Genomic DNA, 25,015 nt, shown 5'->3' with positions numbered 1-25,015 from the left:
ACACATTCCGATTTAGGATATCTGGAAATTATAGTTATAGATGCAACACATGCTTTATTTGGCTGACTTTTGCAAATTTAAAAACCTTAATTTTAGCATAAAATTGCTATTAAAATATCATTTCATAGCTGAAAATTTAAAAAGTAACTGTTTTCTGCAGATTGATAAAAAAAAAGTTTCCTCAAGAATCCCAGAAACTTCAGAAGTTTTAGATTCAGGTTTAGGCAAACAGAATCCATTGAAAGGGAAATAAATCACCACAAAAATGACTCTTGAAATGCACCGAACACCACAGACTGATGGTTGATGTTAAATTATTTGGCCTAATGGTAGAATTTTATTTGAAAGTATGAAATAAAGTGTTTAACATTTAGCTGGTATTTGACATACAGTGTGTTTTAGGCTGCTATCTTAAAACATGTCTTCAGCTCTTTATGTCATCTATACTCCCACACTATCTCCACCATGGTTCCACTCTGTTGTTATTCTGCACTGTTGTATGCTCCACCCACCCACCACCTTGTCCAGCCACATCCACCCAAACCTCCACCTCCTCCTCCTCCTCCTCCCTGCACAGCCTGAGGCAGGGTTGGGGTCAGGACTTGTAGACTTCCTCTAATTTGGGTCAGTGCGATCCAATTCAGCGGTGGTTACAAACCAGCCCAGTTTCACAAACCACCACCACCACCACCACCACCACCATCATGACCACCACCACCCTCCCCCGTTTTCTCCCCCTCACCTTTCCTGGGCACAAGACGTGTCGGCAACCCCACATGGTGCCAACGGTACCAACACACGGACCTCTCCCACCCCACCGGTACCCTCAAACCTCGTTCTAACCTCTCTGTTGGCAGCTAACATGGCAGTGAGATTGTTCTGTTCAGCTGATTCTGCCTGACTAACGTAAATCATGTAGGAAACGTTTATTTAAAAATGCACACAGACAAAATAGAGTTACTGTACATGCTGCTGGAGTGACCTACTTTATATGTGATTGTCAGGAGAAAAAATTGCATCAGGCAGCATGTGATGATTACGGATGTTTTTGTTAAAAATGATGCAATGTTCCAAACCCCAGATGTATAATTCAGACTGACAGGACATTAAGTTCAATATTGGGTGGTGACTCCACATGACAGTAAATATAATGAGTCACAGTAAAAGAAAGAAAAAAAAACAGAAGTCAATGTATTTCCTTTTATTTCTGACCCTTTAATAAACAAAAATGTCTGCTATGATGGGGTACACAAAACCCCAAAGTGGTTAAAAATATATACAAATGATTTTTATTCTGTATTCTTATCATTTGGGCATCTTTGAGTTTCCTTTGGCAGTGGTTCAAACATGTCAGGAGGGCAATTAAAATCTCTTCATGGGGGGACAAAAATGTCTTTATGCTATTATTATTATTGTTCTTTTTCATAATCACTTTCCTGTTTGAACATCTATTGCTTAATTACTTCAATATAAGAACTTGCCATTGCATAGAGTACAGTAGTTTTACAGTAGGTGAGCTGGTGTGCTCAAGCTGCAGCAAGTTACATCGAAGCCATTTTAAGGCAGGAAGGAATTATTCTCATCGGACAAGCTTTCAATATGTCACTGATACATTGAGGGGAAGTTTTAGGGGTTTGATCAATGACCAGATGGGGACTTTAACAAGCAAACAACAACCAAACAACAAAAATGGGCTATCCTGCCTATCCAAAGGATTCTAAACCCCTACTCCTAGTGCATCTAAACAAAGATGAAAATAGTTAACTGAGTTTGTGTGAGCGATCAAACGCTTTGCCCAGTTTCCAGGCAAATAAACAAGTGGCACAACCGGTACAATTGTTAAGTATCTGCTAGGAAAAGGGACACAGAAGGAACTGCTAAATCTACGCTGTCCAGGGTTATTAGTATCCACCATCTCAAGCAAACATAAAAACAAGAGGCAAAGTGGCAAACACATCAAACCGCAGCTGCCCTGAAAGACAATAAGGCGAGTTTTCAGGTTGGGAAGGGACACTTTGGTCAAATGGCCGGTCAGTTAAATCTACATGAAAACACTGCCAAGGTTAAACACAAGGGGGCGTTGTTGGGCTGTAACACCTGCTGTACCAGATTAAAAAAACAAGCTTCTGTAACTGGGAAGTTCTGACAACAGTGGACGCCCATTAGGGCTGAAATCTCTTCATTTTCCTATAAAGACACATATAAAACATGAACTTAAATAAGCAAAATTTAACTTATTTAAAAAACAGTTCCGAATTCTAAGATTATTCACATCTAAATATGTAGCCCAGTTCTAACACTTACTCTGCAAATCAGTAACAGAAACAATGCTGCTGTTGTAGTTATTGTCAGAGATGCTCTGTCTGACCTCCTGCATGTGTGTCCTGAATTAAACTCTCTGCATTATAACCGTCACAGCTTTCCCGCCTTTGGATGTCACTCATTCGCTGGCCGGCTTTGTGCTGAGCGGCTCCGTTCTCCCTTTATGAAACACACTCATGCCAACGTATTTGTAATGCAGGCAGATGTACTGTTACTGCTAATACTAATAAACCTCATTGACAGTAAATAGAACGTTTCATTAAAGCAAAGTTGCTACTCAAAGTTTTTAATGTTGAGAACAGCACTACTTCATAGGTATTAGATCATGGCGTGTTGTTGCGTTCAGTCTCAACACACCACTTACTTCATCCTTCGAGTGCGAATCTAAGAGGTGATGGAATCCGTTGGCATCGGTACTAAAGCTTTTCATAAAGGGTCGGCACAAAGCCACACACACCCACACTGTTTGGCTGCTCTACTTTACACGCCTGCATGCTCTCATAATCCCAAATGAAGCCTCCTCACGTGGATGTCACTCGTTGGTCATCTTGTCTTCATTTTCCTTCCCAGTCAGATGAAGACATTGAACTGTATTTGATAGGCTGATGCCATGAATATTGCTTCTTTTTTTGTGGATCTTTTGCCTGTTTTAAAAAGCTTCTTCTTGCTTCTCTCTGCTAACACCCGTAGGGGGCGGCATCCCACACGGTGTGTTGTCGAAGATGGGGCCGGGGGGTAACGCGGGCCAACTAACCGAGCACAGGCCACGCTGGACGGGCACGCATGAAACTGTCCAGTACCCCCCTGACACTATGCAAAAGCGCAGTAGAGCTCAGGCTGACACTGAAGCCAGGGAGGGGGCAGGAGGGGCTGCAGGGCTCAACCCCGCGGAGGGTAAAAACAAAGGGGGCAAGAGAGGCAGCGTGTCCTGGGCCCCTGACCTGGCAAAAAAGCTGCCCTCAGAGTCAGGCTCAGTTTCTGACCCACTTACTGACACAATCACAGCTGCACACTTAGACCCGGTCGCTGCTGAGGTTCAGGACGAGGCTGTGAAGGCACGTAAGTTCTCGGTAGACGCTTCTGCTAATTGGGAGAAACCGAGACCCAGGAAAGGGTCAGCAGGTGAGCACCGGTACTCCAAATGAACTAAAATACTCTATAACCTCCACCCATTTAAGATCAATGAACATGTTCTATCCTGAGTTTCCGAGTTGCATCATTCATGTAACATCTGCAGGTATTTCACAAACAATAGTCAACAAAAAGTAGATGAACTGCTCTACTGGTAATCTGCTTTTGAAGGTAAGTCACAGTGAAACTCCACTGTAACCAGGTTTAACTCAACACAGTCACGCTTTCCGGCCACCTCTCACCCACAACCTCCTGACTTGGTGGTCTGGTGTCAGTTCACCTCTCTGAGGACTTTAACACACAAACACACAGAAGTGTGTCACGGCACTTGGGAAAGTGGGTCATCGAGCCAACACAAGAGCAGGACACTTGTGACCTGAAGCCTTTTAGGGAGCGACCTGTGGACATGGTCAGACATCCACCTCCCGGACACTTTGACCGACTTCTCACCCCTAAATAGAGGAGGAGGGTGTCAAGTTCACGGGACTATTTGGGTGTGACAGGCAAATTTGTTGTCACCGTGTTACGTGATCCTGCTTTTGTAGAGACCTGTTGCTCACACACACTCCCTCAAACAAGACTGTTTCCTTCGTTACCACAAATACTGTGTTATAACTGCTTAATTCTCTCTAATTGATGGTATAAAGGAGTAGTGTGACATTTTTATAAATTATGATCATTTTTTGTAAGGAGTTGTATCTAAAGCTTGATATCACTCTCCTTAAATATGAAGCTACAACCACAACATAGCTTAGCTCAAAACTGGTAGAAGAACTAATTAACCTACTTGATTTAATTTAGTTAAGCTCTACAGTTTGCGTGTTGATGTTTTAGTTGTAAAACACGAGTTCACAGAGTCTATCTGATGGTCTGCTTGGTTTGCACACTTCATTCATTACACCGAATAAACCAAAAATATATAACATGATGAAAAAGAAATAGCTGTAAACGATGAGGGAGTCACCATGGCAGCTTGGTTTGATCATATTAAAAGCATAGCTGTAAGCACTAATAGACAAAAAAGCATTTTAATGCTTATTGTAGCGTCAGACATTGGTCTAATTGTGCAATTTTGTTTAGGACAACCTCAAGGAGAGTTGCAGAGTCCAAACACGAAGTTTGATGGCTGTACATGAAACCGTAACTGAGATCTGATGCTGTTTGATTTTGAGCTAAAATGGATGGTTTCGTAAATTTAAAATCAATCTGATAACTTTTGTGAGGCTTGGTCTGAAGATTATCTTTATTTCTTGAAGACTTTAACTCATCTTCATAAGATCCAGTTTGGTGGGAATGTATTAGATGTTTTGAATGGTACCTAATTTTTGAAAATTGGGTATGTGGTTCTAAAGTTACGTGCACAAATGCGCTTCCTACTTCAAACCACTCCTGGCTAGAGTGTTTGAGGTAAAGACATGATACTTGGTGAGAAGAATCAGGGGACTTTCCTCAAGCGGTGTGCCAAATTTCACAACTTTTTACCACATTTTTTAAGGGGCAGCCATAGTCAGAGGAAAACAGATATGTAAGAAAAACAAAACAATGGGTGCCATTTATTTAATTTAAGTGGTGCTGGTAGGTGGATTTTGTAAGAGCCAATCAGGCTGTTATTCCCTGTTTCTAGTAGGTAATGGTAACTGGTTGTGGCTTCATATTTAGACATAAAGAGTGGTCAGTCTACTGTATCTGTTTCACAAAATCATCATCTATTCCTTTAAGCAAACCCAGACACAAACGTCTAATCATGAACCTTAAAGTCATAAATGTGCCGTGAATTTATTTTCTGTTACAGCAAATATTCACCTTCAATGATCTTTAGATTCATGTACAATCCAGTAGTGAATCATTTGGCCATGAGGTGTTGTTGGTCAGTACTTGCTGTAAGCAGCTTCCAGTAATGGAACACTGAAGCTCATTGTTTCCAAAGCTACAATTAAAGAACTTAAGCAATTAAAGATTTTAAATTAATCAGCAGCGCGGCATTTTAAAGGAAGTTTGGGAATTAAAGGCATCACTTCATTGTCGTGCTTCAGTTTCCCATTACATCAGCTTCCTTGCTGAGGCTGTGTTGGTTAATTGGAGTCTTCTGCTGCAGCCTCTCCTGCTCCACCCTATGGCATCACCGTCCTGGAGTGCGTTCGCGACTCCATGGTGCTCTCCTGGAAACAGCCAAACTTCATCGGAGGTGCTGACATCACCGGCTACTTTGTGGATTACCGTGAGGTCATCGATGGCGTGCCGGGCAAGTGGCACGAGGCCAACATCAGGTCTATCAGCGAGAGGGCCTACAGGGTGAGCTGATATGAAACGCCTCTCAATGCAAGCCTTGGGTTCAACTGGCAGCTTTAAGGTTTTGTGTTTCTGTCTCCAGGTGTCTGACCTGAAGGAGAACAAGAAGTACCAGTTCCAGGTCCGAGCAGCCAACATGGCCGGTGTTGGCATCCCGTCGCTGCCCAGCAACACCTTCCTGTGTGAGGAGTGGACCATCGCTGTGCCAGGTTGGTTGGAGCACGTGATTCACCTGCTGGGAGACAATTTTCATGAACAGAAACCCAGTTTTAGAACAAAAAAAGGAAAAAGTGACCATTTTTCAAACACACATTTCACTGATCTTGCACAATAATGAAGTTGAAAATCTAAATTAATCAATTTTTTTGATGCACTGGAAAGAATTTAGTAACTATTTTGGCAACTGTATAAACTTTGGTTGTCAGTTTTACAATAAAAACAGTGAATATATTGGTTCATGCCAATCAGTCATGAGGATTTTCGTTTGTATTGCTTGATACAAAATCAAACATTTGGGGTTTTTTGGACAATTTGTTTGTAATTGAAGACATCACCTCAAGTCTTACAACATCATAACTGGCCTCCTTCACTCTTTTCTGATATTTTGCAACCCAACAGATAATGATTTACTAAAGAAAATACATGAGCCTAACTGATAATTACAATCAGATTAGTTGCTGCTCTACAGTTCAGTTTGCTAACCAATCATCGGGGTCATTGCTCAGCCTTTGCATAATGTCACTTCTGGCTCAGTGTTTCTGGAACTCTTTCTTTTTGGAGTCTGAGAAAGGAACCCTTAAAATTCTTATATTACAACTTGGACACAGAGTTTGACAGATTTGGTCTTTTACCAGACAGAGCAAGGCGAACAAAGAAGCTATTGAGTTGAGCTTTGAGAAATTTGGGATTCTTTTTGTACACAAGAGACTAAAGGTCCCTTCAAGCCTGATCACACACTTTAATAGAAAACATCCTTCAAAATCCATCTCCGGTCAGCCATGGTGTTAACTATTTATTTCCTCATAATTTTTCCAACAAATACCAAATGGACAGACCGAGAAGTTGAAAAAAAACGTGATTTTCAAGATTCACATTTACAATCAGAAGCTGGACAAAGTCATTGATTTGCCAGCAAGTCAAGAGAAAATCCCAAACATTGTGTTGCAACTATAACACATATCCTTGTGCTTGCAGCATGACTGGCTGCTGTGGACGGATTTAAAATAGTTTAAAGGTGTTTTGCAACATAGGTTCATACTACATCATCTTATATTAAATTACAACACATTTAAGTCATCATGGCTTGGCCAAAGTGCAACAGTTGGTCTTCTCTCACTTAGTCAAGATTCAAGTAATCAGATTTGTTGACAGAGCATTGATTATAATTGCATAAGTGTATTTAATCTGGATAAAGAGAGAAAGACTTTGCATATTATCCTGCTTTCTCACCATGTACTGTATCTACTTGACAATAGTATTATAAGGATTTAAAATTTGATTAAATTCAGTTTTGTTTTATTGAAATACCAATTCGTAACCCAAGGCTTATCATGGAATAAGTTGAAGACCTTACCATATTATGGAGAGAAATCCAACAATTCCAGGGTTTTCTTTGAGCAACACCTGTTGAGCAGAAATTAGTAACAGTGGGGAAAAAAAATCTCTTGAATAAAGAAGAAACCTACAAGCGAACCAGGCTCAGGGAGAGAAGACATCTGCCTCAGCCGGTTGGGGTGAGGGTAAAGGGGAGAGCGAACAGGATAGCAAATAGTAAACAGCAATGCATAAGAGAACAATAAACACTTAGGATATCAGTAAGGCCATTAAGCTTGGTCTTGATGACAAGGAATAGTTCTGTTGTGCAGCATAAGCTAAAATAACAGAGAACAAGGCAGCAGTGTGCAGGATTTTTGCATTATTCTATGGGCATAATTGTTGACAACACCTATGAGACACATAACCTGATCTGTAGTTTTTTTTTGCCTACATATGTGTTACCGTTGTGTTTCTGCTCATCCACAGGACCTCCTTACGATCTGCAGATCAGGGAGGTGCGAAGCGACTCTCTGGTGTTGTTGTGGAAAGCTCCTGTGTACCAGGGCCGCGATCCGGTCAACGGGTTCTACGTTGACATCAAGGAAGCCGAGGCACCGGAGGAGGCGTGGAGAGGCGTCAACAACAAGGCTGTAGAGAAGTCATTCATCAAGGTTGTCGTCCCGTTTCTCTGACTGATTCATGGTCACATGTGGCAGCAGCTGGTGTTTGATCAGGTTCCTCTCCTTCATTTTACAGATTAAGAATCTGAAAGAAGGACAGACATACGTGTTCCGTGTTCGCGCTCAGAATAAAGCCGGTGTTGGAAAAACCTCAGATGTGACAGAACCTGTTCCTGCTGTGACCAAACCAGGTAGGACGAACTGCTGCTGATGATGATGATGATGCACATTTTGAAAGTTGCAGCAATAATTTCCGTTCATTTCCTCCGTGTTCAGGCACTAAGGAGATAGTTGTGGATGTCGACGATGACGGCATCATCTCCCTGAACTTTGAATGCTGTGACATGACCCCCGACTCCAAATTTGTGTGGTCCAAGGATTACGAGGAAATAACAGACGCCTCCCGAATGACTATAGAGACCAAGGGAAACAAGTGAGATGACACAGTTTTGTAAAAAGAAACAGTTTGAGTGAAAACATCATCATTCTTACCACTTCGATGCTGTTTTCTCTGCAGGTCCAAAGCTATTTTCAACACTCCTGGGGAGGAAGACGTTGGCATCTACTCATGTCTCGTCACCCACACTGATGGTGCTTCATCCAGCTACACTTTCTCTGAGGAAGGTAAGATTTAAAGTCCAGACAACAATAAAAAATATGTTTGTGTGAAGTAAATAAATGTGTTTTTCTAATAAAATGACATCAGCTGTTGCTTTTTAATCTTAATTTATGAATTTCTTTTTGTTTGTCAGAGTTGAAGAGGCTGCTGGAGATCAGTCATGACCACAAATTCCCCAGTGAGTGTTTCACAGCTCGTCTCTGCTGTTTTTAAGTGTTTTCATTTTTTTCTGGGGTTTCTCTGTTGTGTGTTTTTTGGGTTGTTTTTCTTTTTTTCTTCACACCAGTTATTCCCCTGAAGTCAGAGTTGGCTGTGGAGCTGCTGGAGAAGGGCAGGGTTCGCTTCTGGCTGCAGGCCGAGAAGATTTCACCAAACGCCAAAATCGATTACATTTTCAACGATAACGCTCTCTCTGCGGGGGATGTCAGTAGGAATCATTTCTGTTTGATATGTTTTTTGCACACCAAGAGCAGGTAATGAAAAAAAAAATGTTGTCCTTATCGTTTGGCAGAAATACAAGATGAACTTTGACAAGAACACCGGTGTGATTGAGATGATCATGGACTCTCTGACTCCGGCAGATGAAGGCACCTTCACCTTCCAGCTGCTGGACGGGAAAGCGACCAACCAGTCCAGCTTGGTGCTGATTGGAGATGGTATGTTCAGGCAAACAACCAAAAAATGAAAGCTGCAGGCAGCAATATATGTCATGTTGCTGTAGAAACACACCAGATGTCATATAAACTGGATATTTCTCACATAATCCTGTTTTTCTGTTACCAGTAGGTGGCGCTATGACTATAACATATAGACATGTATATATATGCTCAGACCAAGGCGGCTATCAAGCATAAGAAATTTGGAGTTAACTTGCAAAAGTATATTTGAGCTACATCAACTACCTGTTTACTAGAGAGAGAAAAAAAATCCCCCAAAATTCAACATGGCTGCCTTCCTGTTGGGTTTAGGACTTACTCCAAGAAATTATTTTCTATGTGTTGAAAACTTTGCTAAAATAAAACAATTGCCTTGTGTAAGCAATCAGCTGGACAGGTTTCACAGTGATATCTAATAGCAAAAAAAAAAAAAACAGTTCTAATAGATATCACAAGTTTCCAGAGCTGTTGTGTTTAATAATGCAAATAAAGCAATATCTAATTAAACATATATTCATTTGCATGCATTCCCTGAACAGAAATCTGACTACTGGATAAAACAGTCTCAGAATTCTTTGCACCTTTTGTGGAAATATTAGAGTCAGAGGTTTTACAGCAGGGATTTAGGAATCAGTCTTTACTCCACAATCTTTGGTATTTCATATTATCAAAGACTTAATATTTGGTATCATAAATATATACGTGTTTGAGGACAGGTAGAGTCTGGGGCCGTTGTTAGGTCTCCTGTGGTTTCAGCCAAATAAAGCAAACCGAGGACACTGATGCTGAGTTGTACAGCCTCACAAAATCCCTTTTCATGGTTCCCCATCTAATCCACATTTTTCTGTGAGGGTTGTGCTCAGTGACTGTGCAGGTTGACCCAAACGAAAAGGGAGACGGGGAGAAGGGTTAAAGGAAATAGGATTTATTAGGGAAGGTGGTGGAGTGATGGGCACCAGGAGACAGAAACAAAGGAACCGGCTCGGTGGCGGCGTCGACCCGGTCAGGGATGGCCAGGATGCAGGACCAGTGTGGTGGGCGCGGCGGGGGCCTCAGGAACGCTCCGCGGCGGGAGCGGGGAGCGAGCTGGGGAGCGGCGAAGTCTCTTCCACCGTGCCACGGACTGAAGACGACGCGTGTGGCACAGGAGGCTGGGGAGCGGCGGAACTGGATGCTCTCCCGATGGTTCCCGGAGGTGATCAGTGGCAGCGGAGTAGTGCGGTGAGTGGCCCTGGCAAATAATCTGCCATTCAAAGCACATATTATGCGCGGGGTCTCTAGTAGTTCCAGCGGGGCATTTTCCTGACTAGCCAATTCAGAGTCAGACTCCCTGGACCTGGGAGGAGAGGGTCTGGAGGTAGACACTTATATCGTGTAACAGCTGGTCGTGATTTCCAAGCAGTTCTTCTTGGGCATTAAGAGCCTCCTCAACGGTGCCGGGGTTCGTTGGGTCCATGATTTTAGGCCAGAGGATTCTGTGACGGTTCGTGCTCAGTGACTGTGCGGGTGGACCCAAACGAAAAGGGAGACGGGTTAAAGGAAACAGGATTTATTAGGGAAGGTGGTGGAGTGATGGGCACCAGGAGGCAGAAACAAAGTCCGGTGAAGGGGTGCCGGTCGTGGGGAATAACCCGGTGGTGTGATCTGGTGCAGGCATGTCAGTCGTGGAGAGGGAGGAGTGGAGTCTTCGGTGTCGTGATCCGGGGAAGGGGGGTCCCGAGGGTGGTGCACGAAGAGCCGGTGCATGAGAGTGCCTTGGTCCGTGGGGTTTTTCCCGGTGCAGAGAGGGAGCCGTGACGAGGGAAACCGGGGTGGTGCGCAGGGGTCCGGTGCTCGTGGGGGGGTGCTCTCGTGAAGGATCTCCCGGTGAAGGTGTCCGTGGTCGTGAATTACCGTGGGTGACAAACGCTGGAGTGCTTGGAGGTGTACCGAGTGCTGGAGCCGAGGAGGAGAACTGGAAACAGGCAGAGAAACACATCCCATAAACTCGAAGCTAGAGAACATCAAGAATGCTCAGCGCGGTGTGGCAGCTCGTGGCCTGACTGTACCCCGAGGTAGGATCACAATCCTCTGGCGTCGGTCTTCTGTGAGACGCCAGTATTTAAGCAGGACACGGCTGATGAGCCACAGCTGCCAGGTGTCTCTCCTGATCGGCTCCTCCCAGCCTGCAGTGAACAGAGGCACATCCACCCAAACACAAAGACAGACAAAATCCCCAAAGCACAGTGAACCCAGTCTAGGACCCTCACATTTTTCCTCCCTAACGTGACCTTTCTCAGTAACAGTCTATAACTTTCACCCTTTTCAAAACATGCTGGTGGCAAGAACCAAAGTCAGAGCCCTTAATTACTTCATCTCACCCATTCTAGTGGACATCTTTGGTTCCTTCCATCAGTTTCTGTGAATTATTACCAGCCTACAAAAGCCTGCATCCAGACAGACCATGTAGCTGTAACTGGTTCCAACTGTTTGTACAGGACCTTCATCTGTCAGCTCATGGTGTACATTTGCAATAAGTTGTGTTTGTTTTTTTTCCACCTGCATCAGCACAACTCTTAAACTCACACAGTTTCTTTAAATTATAGACACAGCAGAGCTCAGCATGTGTGACTAGTCAACACTAGAGGGCAGTAAGAACTTTTTAGAAGTCATGTTGCAACTGAGTCACTTCAACTACATTTCTGCAGCAAAAGAGGCTTCACCAGAGTTCATGTTTAGATTTTAGGTTAGATTAGGTGTCGTTTTAAACCATAAAACACTGTAAACTATTTTTTATTTTCAGTGTTCAAGCAACTGCAGAAGGAATCAGATTTCCAGAGCAAAGAATGGGTCAGAAAGCAAGGTATGGACCACGACCAACTGGAATGAACATTTTCATGATTAATTCATCAGTTTTAGAGAGAAAAGCAGAGATTAACTAACGCAGGAGAAAATATTAATGAATCCATTAAACAGTTTGACTGGAATGATTGTAGATTGAAGTGTTATATGTAGTGATTCATATCCTTTTGACTGAATGTTTGTTCCAGGTCCTCACTTTATTGAATACTTGAGCTACGAGGTGACTCCAGAATGCTGCGTTATACTCAAGTGCAAGGTGAGTTCCAGAGATTTTTGAGCTGCAAGTTATAATGACTTTGTAAAGAAAATGTGTCAATCAAATGTTTAATGTTGTCCAGATTTTATGACAAAATATTTTCTGTACAGAACATTTTTATAACGTTCCTGTAATATATTAAAGGTAGAACATTTTGCCTTTTTGTTGAGGAAACACACCACAGAACATTCTCCTAATGGAAGTTTCCACAATGATAAAAATGGACGTTTTCAAGATGTTATTGAAATGTTAGATAGCAACGTTCTGTAGAAGACATCCCTTTACTGGGATATATTTACGGAGGTGGAACATTCTGCCTGCAATGTTCTGATAATGTTTTGAGGAACACAACAGAGAACCTTCATGTATGAAACCTTCTCAAAACGTTCCACGATAACAAAGAATGTTTTTTTTGACAGAATGTTTTTATACAGAACGTTTGTAGCATTTTCTGTAACGTGATATATTAAAGGTAGAACATTTTCCCATTATAGAACGTTCTTTTATGAGATGTTTCCACCATGAGACGTTCCTTCACTGCGACATTCTAAGGACGTTTTCAGGATGTTGTCAAGGGAACACACGAAAGAATCTGTAAAAACATTCCCAAACTATTTCTTGATAACAAAGGAAGAACGCTCTCAGTGCAAGAATAAGTCAGAACATCAGAGCCTAACGTTCTACTAATGTTATCACTAAAGACCATCTTCAATTCTCCTGTCTTTAAGAAAACCATTCTGGGAACTAAAATGGCAACTTTCCAGTGACAATATTTGCAGAACTTTGCAGAACTTTCTTAGAACATTTTTGGAACATTAAGGAAAATAATTAAATCTGAGCAATAACTGTGAAAACATCCCTCTGCTGTGCTGCGATTCAGGTCGGCAACATGAAGAAGGAGACGTCTGCGCTGTGGTACAAAGACGGACACGAGATCAAAGCAGACGAACATCTGGGCTTCACCGAGGGAGTGTTGAAGCTGGAAATCGCTCAGGTGAGAAAATGAGGAAAGAAACCTGAGTGAAATGTGATTTCATGTGAATATATCTGTGTATATTTCTGTACTGTGTAATCATCACTGGCATATATGACTGTGAACACTGTGCGGCTCTGTTTATGTCTGAACTCTCAAAAATATCTGGATCCTTCCCCTTTTATGGGCGTCTTTGACTTCAGGGTCAAGTAAGTTGGAGGAAAGAAATGAACAGAAGACGGTTGTTAAACAGTGGTGGACGAAAAAGTTAAAGTGGCAATGAGGAAATGAAATATTACTTCATTGCAAGTACATGACAAATTCCACTTAAGTAAAAGTACAAAGGAATAAGCAGCAAAGTTTGTGTCCCTCTAAGTGATGTTTTATTGTATATGACATGATTAGATTATTAATAAAGACTCATCAGTGTGTCAGCAGCATGTTACTGTTGTATCTGCTGCAGGTTTGAACTACTTTATATGTTTTTATACTTGACAGCAACAAATCTGAGGAGTTGCCAAAGATATGGAGAAGAAAAAACTAACTTCTGACACTCAAACTTTTCCTCTAATCTTAAGGGTTTTTGTGAGATTTCAGATCTTTTGAAGATTTAAAAAAAAAAAAAATGAAAGTTAGTTGGTGGAGCTGTTGACAGCTCATAGAACCTGACATGTGACGCTGACCACACACAGCTTTTTGTAAGAAGTTAGAGGCCAAAGAAGTTGGAATCCACTGGTGTAATGTGTTGTATTTTTTAAATGTTGTTATATGATGCCTTGTGTAAAAGTCTTGAAAGTAACTAAGAGTAAGTGTCAGATAGATGTAGATAAATGCAGAGTGAAATGTAAAGGAGTAGAAGCAGAAAGCAGGATAAAAGTGCTGCCACATTTAAGTACAATACTTGAGTAAATGTACTTAGTTACTTTCCACCACTGTTGTTAAAACATTTACATTTGACTAATTTCACTGGAGAACTCCTAAACTGTTTGCTATTAACAACCAACATTAACTTTCCTTAAAAATAAGTTATCATATATCATAAATTAATTCTCGCTATATTCCAGAACTTCCATCATCACCTCTTCCTCTAACTGTTCTGTTGTCTTTTCTGTTTTAATCTGCTCTTTTCTCTCGAACCTCTCTTAACCCTCTCTGATCTCTGCCTCTCAGCCTCATAAGCCATTTACATCCCACTGTGTCGTCTGTAAGCGTCTGTCCAGTGCAGTGGTTTGACTTCATGGCAGTGAAAGCTGCATATAAACATGATGTCACATGTGTCCCATTGCAGCGCGACTCCCCTGCAGACGCAGCCAACAATATCGACAGCCTAATGTGGAGACATCTAAAAGTTGGGATCAGTTTTCGGCCGCTTCTGGTTTTGCCTGAGAATGCTTTATTTTGTCTTATTTTATTTTTTTAAATTCATGTCTGCCTGTTTGTTTGTGTGTTTGGCTTTTTTGCTCTTGCGTCATATATATATGTGTTCTGCAGCACCCCTAGCAGAAGAGAAAAGCTTGCCTTTTCAGATGAATACAAATCACGTTTTTTTTTACAAAATGTTGCTGGGGTGAATTTTGACTTTTGCTGCTCTCGCTGTCAGATTTCCAAGAAGGACGCTGGAGTGTATGAGGTTGTCCTGAAGGACGACAGAGGAAAGGACACGTCCACGCTGAATCTGACAGATCAAGGTTAGCGTACGGGATCACACATTAATAACCTCAATGAAGGAATGCAACAAATAAATCACTTACGATGCCCACATGTTGCTCTCTTCTAGGTTTCAAAGACTTGATGAATGAAGTTTTCAGTTTTATCGGTGAGAAGAAATATCTACAGAAAATGTTGCATTTGATTCATATTAACCATAAAATACGCTTTTAAATGATGTTTATGTGGGTTTTCTTCGCAGCCAATTCCTCCACTCCACTGAAGGCCACAAGCACAGATGAGGGCATCCGGATCTACACATTTGTCAGCTACTATAATGATTTACTCCAAGTCACATGGCATTACAAGTGAGTTCCTTTATATATGAGCAAGCATGTGGAAATAAATCAGTCACAGCTACCTTCACTACTGTACCTCAGCAGAACCGTCTCTAAGTTGAAATGGATTTTTTAACCAAACGTCTCATCTAAATGCATTTTATTGTTACATACACACACACATATATTAGTATTTACTTACACTAATTAATTTACTTGTGTTCATTTAATGCAGAGCAGCATTAAACCATGTGTGTGTCTCTATGTGTCGTGTCTGACAGGGATTCGGCCATCGCCTTCTCGGACCGTTTGAAGAGCGGCGTGGTCGGAGAGCAGCTGTGGCTTCAGATCACGGATCCCACAGAGAAAGACATGGGCAAGTACGCCATCGAGTTCAACGATGGGAAGGGAGGCCTCAGGAGGACCCTGGAGCTCTCTGGTCAAGGTGAGACTGTCAGCACTCTTCTAACCTCCGGCTAATCCACAGTGACTTCACACTTGAGCTGGATGATAGTTTTATATTAGTCTTTATTTCTTTTCTGTCACTGACTTTAATAGCAACATTCACCAGGTCCCAACATGTGCAGAACATGTGCACTATTGTCTTTTTGTACTCTTTTTTTTCTTATTTAGATTGCTTGTTTGTGGTGTTTTGCATTTATAGTGTCACACACAGACAAAGATGAAGGTGTCTTACTAAATAAACCAGATTCAGGTTCTTACTCGACTTGTTTTTGTTTTGCAGCATTTGATGACGCTTTTGCAGAATTCCAGAGACTCAAGTAAGTTACTAACTACTTGATATCTTTATTTTTTATAGTACTTTTGAAAACAAGGGTAAAAGTGCCTTGACAGAATGCAAAAGCAGGAAACCCAGAAGTTAATAGTCAAGTCACTGTCGGCACATTTTAAACAACAGCTGTTAACCCAAAGAGTAAAGAGGCTAGCAAGCAATATTTTTCATTTTTGTGATTGAGTTTATATTAAAAACTATTTGTATTAATGTGACATACAACTACAGAAGGTTGAAACATATCACCAGTTGGCTTCTGCAATATCCATTTTTTTTGGTGATCCTGTCCTCAAACATGAGACTTCTCCTGATGGCTTCATTTTTTTCTCTATTTTTAAACACTCCCATAATCAGAAACCATTTGATTCAATATCACAGGCTCTGAATCAATAACATGATGGAAATAATAGTGAAAATTTTAGGCTTTTGTTTGGGTTGACAAGGAACTTTTCTTTAAAGATTATCTCTGAAAATCTTTGATATTTCAGTCTAAAATATTACAGATACTGTTTTAAATATCTATAGTTTATAATTTTAAAAAAAGAAGCTTGAAGCGAATCAGAGATGGCTGAGCAGAAAGCCCCCGATGATCTGACATGGAATAACGTACAGACTGATGGACTGCAATGGGCTTTAAATGTTAAATTCTGAACTAGTCGGCGGAGAAACAGTGACTTTTGATTAATTCCAGTAAGAAGGGAGTTGCAGGAGTCAATTCTGGAGAAAATAAATGCGTAAAAATGTTGTATTCTCTTTCATACGGTTAGATTTTTGGCGTGATTTAAAGAAAATACCTCAAAAAATAGGAATGTTTTCACTTCTGAGTCCTTTCACCTTTTGTCTAATTTTTTTTGTTCCCTTTTTTTCATCAGAGCTGCTGCTATTGCAGAGAGAAGTAAGTGACACTCTGGTTTCTTCTTTTATTTAGGCCTAAAGATGAATACATATTTATTATACAGTGTAGAATAATTTCAAATAAGTTTCACTGTACAGTTTTATTGTAACCAAAACTACTAAAAGTTCATAAAACACTACTTTTTCTAACGTCAGGTCATTTAAATACAAGGATTTTATGTTGTGGAGTTTTATAAGGTGCATTTTTGCTAATTTACTTTAATAATTCAAGTTACGATTGTGCCTTTAAGATCGTGCTCGAGTGGCGGGAGGCCTGCCTGATGTGGTGACTATCCAGGAGGGCAAGGTGAGCACAGCACAACGGCTCCATCTGCATGTTCTTTGGCTCTCAGCGTGGCTTAAATGTATGATATTCCTGCTGCGTGTCGCACATTTCCCTCCTCCCAGGCCCTCAATCTCACCTGCAACATCTCGGGCAACCCGGTGCCAGAGGTCACCTGGCTGAAGAACGACAGGGAGATCACGTCCGACGACCACTGCATCCTGAAGTTCGAGTCGGGCAAGTTCGCCAGCTTCACCATCACGGGCGTGAACACGTCGGACTCGGGCAAGTACAGCATCCTGGTGAAGAACAAGTACGGCACAGAGAGCGGGGACTTCACCGTAAGTGTCTTCATCCCCGACGAGGCGGGCGGCAAGAAAAAGTAAAAGCGGTCCAAATCTTGTCGTAAATATGTGTAAATGAAAAAAAAAAAACAAGAAAAAAAAAAAACACTGGAAAAAAGAAGGGCTTGAGGATGTGTTGTGTAGAATATATCAACTCTAGAGGTGCTGAATCTGAACATCCAACAGCTCAGAGAGAAATCCAAGAGATGTAACGTCAAAATGATGATATGAGCACATTTGGTCCATTACTGGTGCAATTTGTTGTTTGTGTAACATTGTGGCATGTTGACTTTAGAAGAAGAAATCAGACGTTATTTAACAAAGTAAAGCCAAAGGATGCAACAATGAGTCACTGAGGTGTTAGTGTGGATTAAATGTGTATTAAAAAACATGTTTTTACATTTGCTACAAATTACTTCACTGTTAATGAAACAAATAAGCACAAAGATTGCAAAATTAAATTAAATTATGAAATCCAAAGCAAACAAAATCTGTAGCAAATGTATAAAAACATGTGCGATTTCATCCGATTTTCCATGTCTGTTTGTTCCATTGTATTCACAGTCACTTTAAATGTAACCATCACATCACTGAACACCGTCCGTCAGCTCACGTCTCCTCATTATTATCGATGTTATTCACCGCTCTGTCCCCTCCACAGTCCATCGATACTGATTATGAATGATTGTCTCCTTTATTTGTGATGTCGATGCCACTGCAATGAAGAGCACTGTTAATACCAACAGTAGTGATTATTGCCTCACTTCCTGTTCCCCTGTGTCTTGATGAGACTAATAAAAGAAAGCATGTACTTCCCCACGTCCTCCTCCTCCTCCTTTTTCTCTATGAGTTGTGTCTCTTTGTTTTTAAACCCTTCACTATTCACTCTCTCGTTTCGGTTCCCCTTTTTTTGTTCACTCCCAGTCACAGTTTCTGTCGGACAGTCTGAAGGTCAACCTCCTCCATCCTGATATCTGTTTGTGAATTCACTTATTTAGGGTGTGCTTGAAAAACCAAGAAATGTGGCGTTCACCTAAGGATAAGCAAGAAAATCAAGCACAACTGAACGTAGCTGAAAAAAAACTCTACTTGTTGTTTGGTTGCCACCCAACCATATAATCACACAACAGAAATATTACAGACATTTTCCACAAGATAAACCTTAAATATCTAAATTTTTAGCAGCACCAGACATGCACTTGTCATTTTAGTACCTTCTCATTCAGTCTGACGGGTTATAAAACTTAATATTCAAGGAAACAGCTGACAAAGATCACGTACGTCTCTATTGTGTAATTTGTGAATGAAGTGGACCAAGAATGTTTCATCCACAGTTCAGTTCCAGTTTCACTGCCTGGTGAACACAGCAGAAGCAAAAACAAGGGAAGTGAATATCAGACGGACATTGATTCCCAGTGTTGCTTTGTATCTGCTAGATGTTTACATAGGCAGCTGTTAGCTCAAAAAGTTTTTCACTTTAACATGTTCATATGGTGATTTTATAGAGCACATAACATATAGGTGAAGTAAGCAGCCAACAGCACGGTTGAATATTACACCTTCAAACTGCCGTGCACTGATAGTGACAGTCTCAAAAACATGGATTCAGACTTCTAGAGTTTCATATGAAACAAATCTAAAGAGCCAATCCTGTCAACTTGCAGCACAGGGATCTCTGTTTCATTATTCCTCTTCAGAATCAGTTTACAACCATGTATGACTGAATCACTCATATACTACATTTCCATTTAAGTGTCATATTACTTGCTATTGGTAGCGTTATTTACAGTGTTACAGCTGGGTTGTAGGTGAGCTGGTGTGCTCGAGCTGCAGCAAGTATGGAAGGGTGGAGTTACATTTTTTAAGATTTTTTTTTTTGGCAAAATCTCCGAAATATGCACCTTTGATACACAGAGATGAGTTTGGATGGGTTTAATCAACGACCATGACTGTAATACTGCAGTAAAATACTGTAAAAACACAGCTGCCAGGATTTTACTGTTACTTTACAGTTAATGACTGTATAACTGATGACAGCACTCTGTAGTAAAATACGAGGTTTACAGTTTGAATATAGCTGCTAGACTTTCCAATAATATACGTTATTTATATCACAGTATCACTTTAATCAATATTAACTGTATGCATAGGTTTGTCCGTTATCTTTGTCATGTTTTGTGTCTCGTTTATGTCATTTTGTTTTTTTTATTTTTCTTTTGTGTCTTGTTCATATTGTTTTGTCTTCTTTTGTGTCCTACTTTAAGGACTAAGACGTTTTCCATCTTGTTTGTGCCATTTTGTGTCTCCTTTCTGTTGTTTTGTGTCCCACTTGTGTCATTTTGTTTCTCATTTTTCTTTTGTCTCTCGTTTATGTCGTTTCATGTCTCATGAGGACAATTTTGTCTCCTTTCTGTCAGTTTGTGTCTCATTTTTGTCATTATGTGTCTCTTTTGTGTCATTTAGTCTCCTTCCTGTTGTTTTTTCTCTCATTTTTTCCATGTTTGTGTCTCCTTTTGTCTTTCATTTGTGTCATTTTGAGTTGTGTTTGTGTCGTTTTTGTCATATTTTTTGTTCAGGTCACACTGTCATTCTTGTATTTAGGTAAAAAAAAAAAAATCTTACTGGTTTTGACTGTATTTTTGTCAAACAGTTCACTACTGTTAGAGCCTGGCTTTATTTTTATGGTAATTTAGCACAGTGTATGCCAATACTTGGTTTGGATCGTGGTTTCATTCACCTGAAGTGGACAACCTTTGGAGCCTGGGAACCTTTTGACAAACACATCAATATCACCTCTTCACATAACTAATAGTATTAAGATCAGGATGTGGATTTAACAAAGCAGGAATACAGTAAATCTGACAAGTCCTAATGGATTTTACTGCAGAGAAAAAGAAACTGGAGCCAAATATATTCCATCAACTAAGAAGAGATTATCATATATCCACATCACATTATGATCACTGCTCATGTGTCTTTTGAACAAGGTCCTACTTTATTAGAAAGCAACGAGAACAGGAGAGTGTTTAAATCTTTGCGTATGAAAGTAGCACCTTTCTGAAATGTGTCAAAGTTATAATATGTGTTCAGTAGAGATATGAATGGATTGCTTATACTAGAGTTTTTCTTACTTGCACTTTGAGGTGTATTATTTTGGCAGTCAGTGGTAGGTTTGACCTCCCTGAGCCTCCTGGGTAAGTAGTGGACAGACATCACTTCAGCGTGGTGGTTGATTCTGGTTTCACAGCTTCATCACGCTGCCATGTTTCACTTCGTTCTGTCTGCTCTCAGCTGGAGATCACAGAGGGGACGCCTGATTTAGGAGTGACGTCATACTGGACCGACGCAGAAGGAAACGTGGTGTTCGGCCCAAACACCCCGAAGGAAAAGATGAAAACCAGTGGGACGAAAATGCAGAAGCGAAAGGGTGAGAAGGTTTAATATGCCTCTGAGACGCTACAGAACGGTGCAGCTTCTCCTAGATAGAGACGAAACGCTAACTAATGATTAATGTCCTGCAGAATCTGTTAGTAAGCCTCCTCCTGTGGAAAAGCAGGAAGAGGAGAGCAAAAGCAAGGAGGTAAAAGAGGAAACAAAGCTGGAAAATGTTGCAAATATTGCTGCAGAAGAACCAAAAGCTTCAGAAGATGCAAAAGAAGATTTGGTTGATGAGCCGCTGACTGCTGACCAACCAGAGGAGCAGCCGGCAGAGGAGGAAGCAGAGGCACAGCATGAAGTCACTGAATGAACAGAGCAGAAAGAAGCACATTTTATCCAATAAGTTTGATGTGCACTTATCATAACGTTGCATTTTCTCCTATATAAAGTAATAAAAACAATAATTTGTACATCTGCTCCAATAGAAATAAGCGGTCTCGTCACAACCTCACGTTCTTCACTGTTTCCACTGCTGACCTTTTGAAATTTTAATATTTTGCATGTGTGTTTTTCATCATATACGCTTGAATAAAGGAGCTGTTGTAATATCTATCGGTTTAACTTTGTATAACGCGCTAAAAATACACAGAGTGACGCAGGGAGGCTTAAAAAGGCACATTACGCTCTCGTTAGAGGGAAGAACAAAGCAAACATGAGAAATTCTTGTGGTGAAGCAGAGCAGAATTAATTCTAATCTACAAGTGTAAAAGTTGCAGAGATCCAGTAAAGTCCTGCAAGCTGGAGACTGCAGCTCACTTTTAAATGTGTTTCTGTTGAATTAGAGGTTTGTTTTATCTCCTGTTTGAGCTCAGTGAAAAATGTTTCACTAGATAAGAGCAAATAAAAAGTAATACATGTTTGGAGATGATACATTTTGGGTAAAAGCAGCCAAACGCAGATACAAACTATAAAGACACTTGATCAACAAAAACACAAAGATCATCATGGAAATCCTTCGTCATGACTCAGCTGGCGTTTAATGAGGAAATGAAAATGACTGCTTCCCTCTCCATGGCTAAAGGATGGAGCATTAGTTCCTCCTTACATGTATTTGTACAACAGCCTGGTGACACGGTGACTTCTATCTGAGGGTTCATGTTCAACCTGTGCTGCTAAATATCTGCTAAACTGCCCCGAAGCAAATCCCTGCAAGACTCCTGCAGCTCTGAAGCCGACTGTGACCTCTGACCTATGAACAGAGAACATGAGAAGTGAAGCTGCACTTCATTTCACAGCAAAAACAAGAGGAAGTTTGAATAAAAAAAAACCTGAATGGTGATATAATCTGACCATCTGACTGTGGTTTTATGACTGTGGTGATTTATACTTTTGTCCTTGTGGCTGAATTTCATACATTTGAACTATAGATAATCTGTTGTTTGGGGTTATTTGGGGTAGCATCTGTCTTTCTTTACATAAACCTGTGGCTCAAGTGGCTCAAACAAATAACTATAAAAACCTCGTGAACAGTAGGTTACACAATTTAACTGAATATCAGAGCATGTTGATGATTAAAAAGATGTTTATTTCTATGAAGATTAAATTAAACAATTTTTGTTGTACAACACAGTTTAAAGTTGAAGGTTTGGAACAGAAATACCTTAATATTGGGAGCTTTTAATTATAATTCTCACAAACGGGGCGCAAAATTTAACAAATATGTAACTCTGTGTTTGGACTGTCCAAAGTGAGAACACAGTATCTAAAATCTAAATGGGATCATGTTTCTTCTGCAGTTTTTTTCTTGTCCATTTCGACTAAGGAACTAATTTAATGAATTTCTCTTGAAATAAATATATGAACAAATGTGATTTAAATGCACCAGCTAAAGGCTCTGCTGCAAACCTCCACTAGTTTGCTCTTTGCTGTTTTGTTAGATTTTAGCAGGACTAGTTGTGATACTTTTTTCCCTCCACTGATTTGTTTATTGGCAAAACTAAATCAGTTCAGTTTACCAAAATTGAATTTTTATTAATTTATTTGATGAATTGGATTTAGTTTGTCTCCGATGGATTTAATTAAGTTCACAGGATCAATGGCCTGTTTAAAGCTTCATGTCAACAACTGTAATGAACTTCAGCTTGGCCTCACATTGTCTTTAAGAACTCTCTGATATGATGCAGAACTTAAAGTCTTTATATGAATCCACACCACGTTTTTATAAACACTGTAAAGAGCTCTTTAAATCTGGGCATGATGACACACTTCAACAGCAAAGACAACAGCAGATCTGAGATGTTAGAGTTTTATGTAAGGCCGGTTCCATCTGTTAACCTCCAGTTAAGTTCTAATCATGAGCATCTGTACGGATCTGAAGGTGTCATGAATGTAGAGATGGGCTCACTTTTTCCGTTTGACTAACTTTTAAAAATGAATTTAAATTATGAGAATGACTAATTTAACGTGTCATTTGTATATTTGTATCAGTACAACACTTTGATCTGTTGACACAACTTCAACAAGGTTCAAATGTTTGCTTCAAATGCCGGAAAAGTCCAGATTTCCACATGACTGTATGTGTTACACCAAACTGAGGTACTAAAATATTTGAGCAAACCTGCTTTTTACATGAACCAAGGAAAGACAAATCGGTGGAGTTGGTTTCTCTAAATGTATTTGAGCAGCAAACCATCTGACTGCAGTCACTTTTTTAAATAAACAGTAAATATCATACTTGAATTTAGTCAAATCAACTTATCTTTTCTACTTTACTTAATGTAAACATGTGAAATTTGCTGCTGTCTAGTTTATTAAACTTCAAATGTCTGTGTTGTTTTTAAGCCACTTCAAAACACAAGGTCTTAAAGCTTGAGGTATTTTGAGTTCAAATTAATTTAATAAATGAACACGGGGGAGTTCACTCAACTCATTCAATTAAGTTTATAGGAAGCAAAACAAGCATATTTGCTGATTTTCCGGGATGAATTGTTGAAGAGTTACAGCTTACCAGAGACTTCTGTTTTTGTAGTTTGACAAAACAGACATGGTGGAAACATGGTGTGTCTTTAATAAATGTTAAATTCAATTTGGGTTGTTTCTTTTCATAGTAACCAAAACAACTCTAACCAAGACAGCAGTCAGTATTGAATTCAGTTCCTTCAGCCACAGATATTTTATCTCACTGTGACTAGGAGCAGCCTCACAGTTGGTGTTTGTACTGAAAGAATAACGTTTTCTTTTTGTGAAGAAAACAAAAATCTTACAAATATTTCTATGAATATTAATATTTTATGGATAAAAATATGATGATTTGAGCTGAAAATGGAAATATAAAATGTCCAAGTGACAGAGTCCAAAGGTTTTTCTTTCCATCTGAGTCTTGTTGTGAAACGTGTCTGAAATTTACCACAAACAGAAGATGGTGAACTCGACAGTTTTTTGTTAACGGTGGAAACCACAGTCGAAAAAATTAACTTCCTCACTTGTTCTTGAGCTTTTGACATCTTGTGCAGGTGATTTATGCTTTGTTGTTGGGATTTAAAGCAACAAAAAAAGAAGAACGTGATCGATTGCACCATTTGTCAAGTTTATTTCAATGCCTTTAAATAATTTTTTTAAACATTTAAAAGACAAAAAATATACATGATGTCATGGAAAATTAAGGCTGCTATTATCTGTGACTTTAAAAGTTTTTATTATTATTCTTATTGTTCTTCTTCTTCTTCTTATTATTATTATTATTTATTTTTGTTATGTAGTTACTTATTCAGTTGCTGCCACAGTGACCAGAATGCTTTTTTTTTTTGTTTCTTTCATTCTTATTTTTTCTTTAACTTTATTTTCTTTTTCATAGTGTAGGATTGCAAAAAATGATTATGCAAAATATTGATTGATCATTTTTATTTTTGTTTTTATTTTATTTTATTTTTTAAATATTCTACTGATTTTTTTTTTTATTTTTTTTTTTAAGTATTACCGAAATACTAAATTCATTTTTGTTGGGTCCAATTTTGAAATTTCTTTTTTCTTTATTTG

At 39.8% G+C, this 25,015-nt stretch overlaps 2 protein-coding genes across 3 annotated transcripts in view; both read left to right on the top strand.

Annotated features, from left to right (window-relative positions):
* myom1b (myomesin 1b) overlaps positions 1–18,421 on the top strand; it is a 43,625-nt gene extending 25,204 nt beyond the window's left edge. For both annotated transcript variants that reach the window (XM_008300563.1, XM_008300564.1), the window contains 20 exons: positions 5,549–5,745; positions 5,825–5,951; positions 7,765–7,949; positions 8,035–8,149; positions 8,235–8,391; positions 8,476–8,582; positions 8,711–8,755; positions 8,864–9,000; positions 9,089–9,233; positions 12,016–12,075; positions 12,263–12,330; positions 13,211–13,324; positions 14,904–14,991; positions 15,081–15,119; positions 15,213–15,318; positions 15,570–15,733; positions 16,034–16,070; positions 16,954–16,976; positions 17,227–17,282; positions 17,384–18,421. In XM_008300563.1, the coding sequence (XP_008298785.1) occupies positions 5,549–5,745; positions 5,825–5,951; positions 7,765–7,949; positions 8,035–8,149; positions 8,235–8,391; positions 8,476–8,582; positions 8,711–8,755; positions 8,864–9,000; positions 9,089–9,233; positions 12,016–12,075; positions 12,263–12,330; positions 13,211–13,324; positions 14,904–14,991; positions 15,081–15,119; positions 15,213–15,318; positions 15,570–15,733; positions 16,034–16,070; positions 16,954–16,976; positions 17,227–17,282; positions 17,384–17,644 (2,231 nt within the window). In that variant the 3' untranslated portion in view covers positions 17,645–18,421. The remainder of the gene's footprint in view (positions 1–5,548; positions 5,746–5,824; positions 5,952–7,764; positions 7,950–8,034; positions 8,150–8,234; positions 8,392–8,475; positions 8,583–8,710; positions 8,756–8,863; positions 9,001–9,088; positions 9,234–12,015; positions 12,076–12,262; positions 12,331–13,210; positions 13,325–14,903; positions 14,992–15,080; positions 15,120–15,212; positions 15,319–15,569; positions 15,734–16,033; positions 16,071–16,953; positions 16,977–17,226; positions 17,283–17,383) is intronic.
* Positions 18,422–19,528: 1,107 nt separating this feature from the next.
* On the top strand, positions 19,529–21,489 carry LOC103371299 (smoothelin-like protein 1). Its single transcript, XM_008300566.1, has 3 exons — positions 19,529–19,553; positions 20,805–21,029; positions 21,124–21,489. Exons 1-3 carry the CDS (start codon positions 19,529–19,531, stop codon positions 21,348–21,350), a joined length of 477 nt encoding a protein of 158 aa, XP_008298788.1. The 3' UTR covers positions 21,351–21,489.
* Positions 21,490–25,015: the final 3,526 nt, after the last annotated feature.

Source organism: Stegastes partitus, unplaced genomic scaffold (genome assembly GCF_000690725.1).
Source record: "Stegastes partitus isolate 25-593 unplaced genomic scaffold, Stegastes_partitus-1.0.2 Scaffold1559, whole genome shotgun sequence".
Lineage (NCBI taxonomy): Eukaryota > Metazoa > Chordata > Actinopteri > Pomacentridae > Stegastes > Stegastes partitus.
This window is presented reverse-complemented; position numbering and strand designations above follow the sequence as displayed.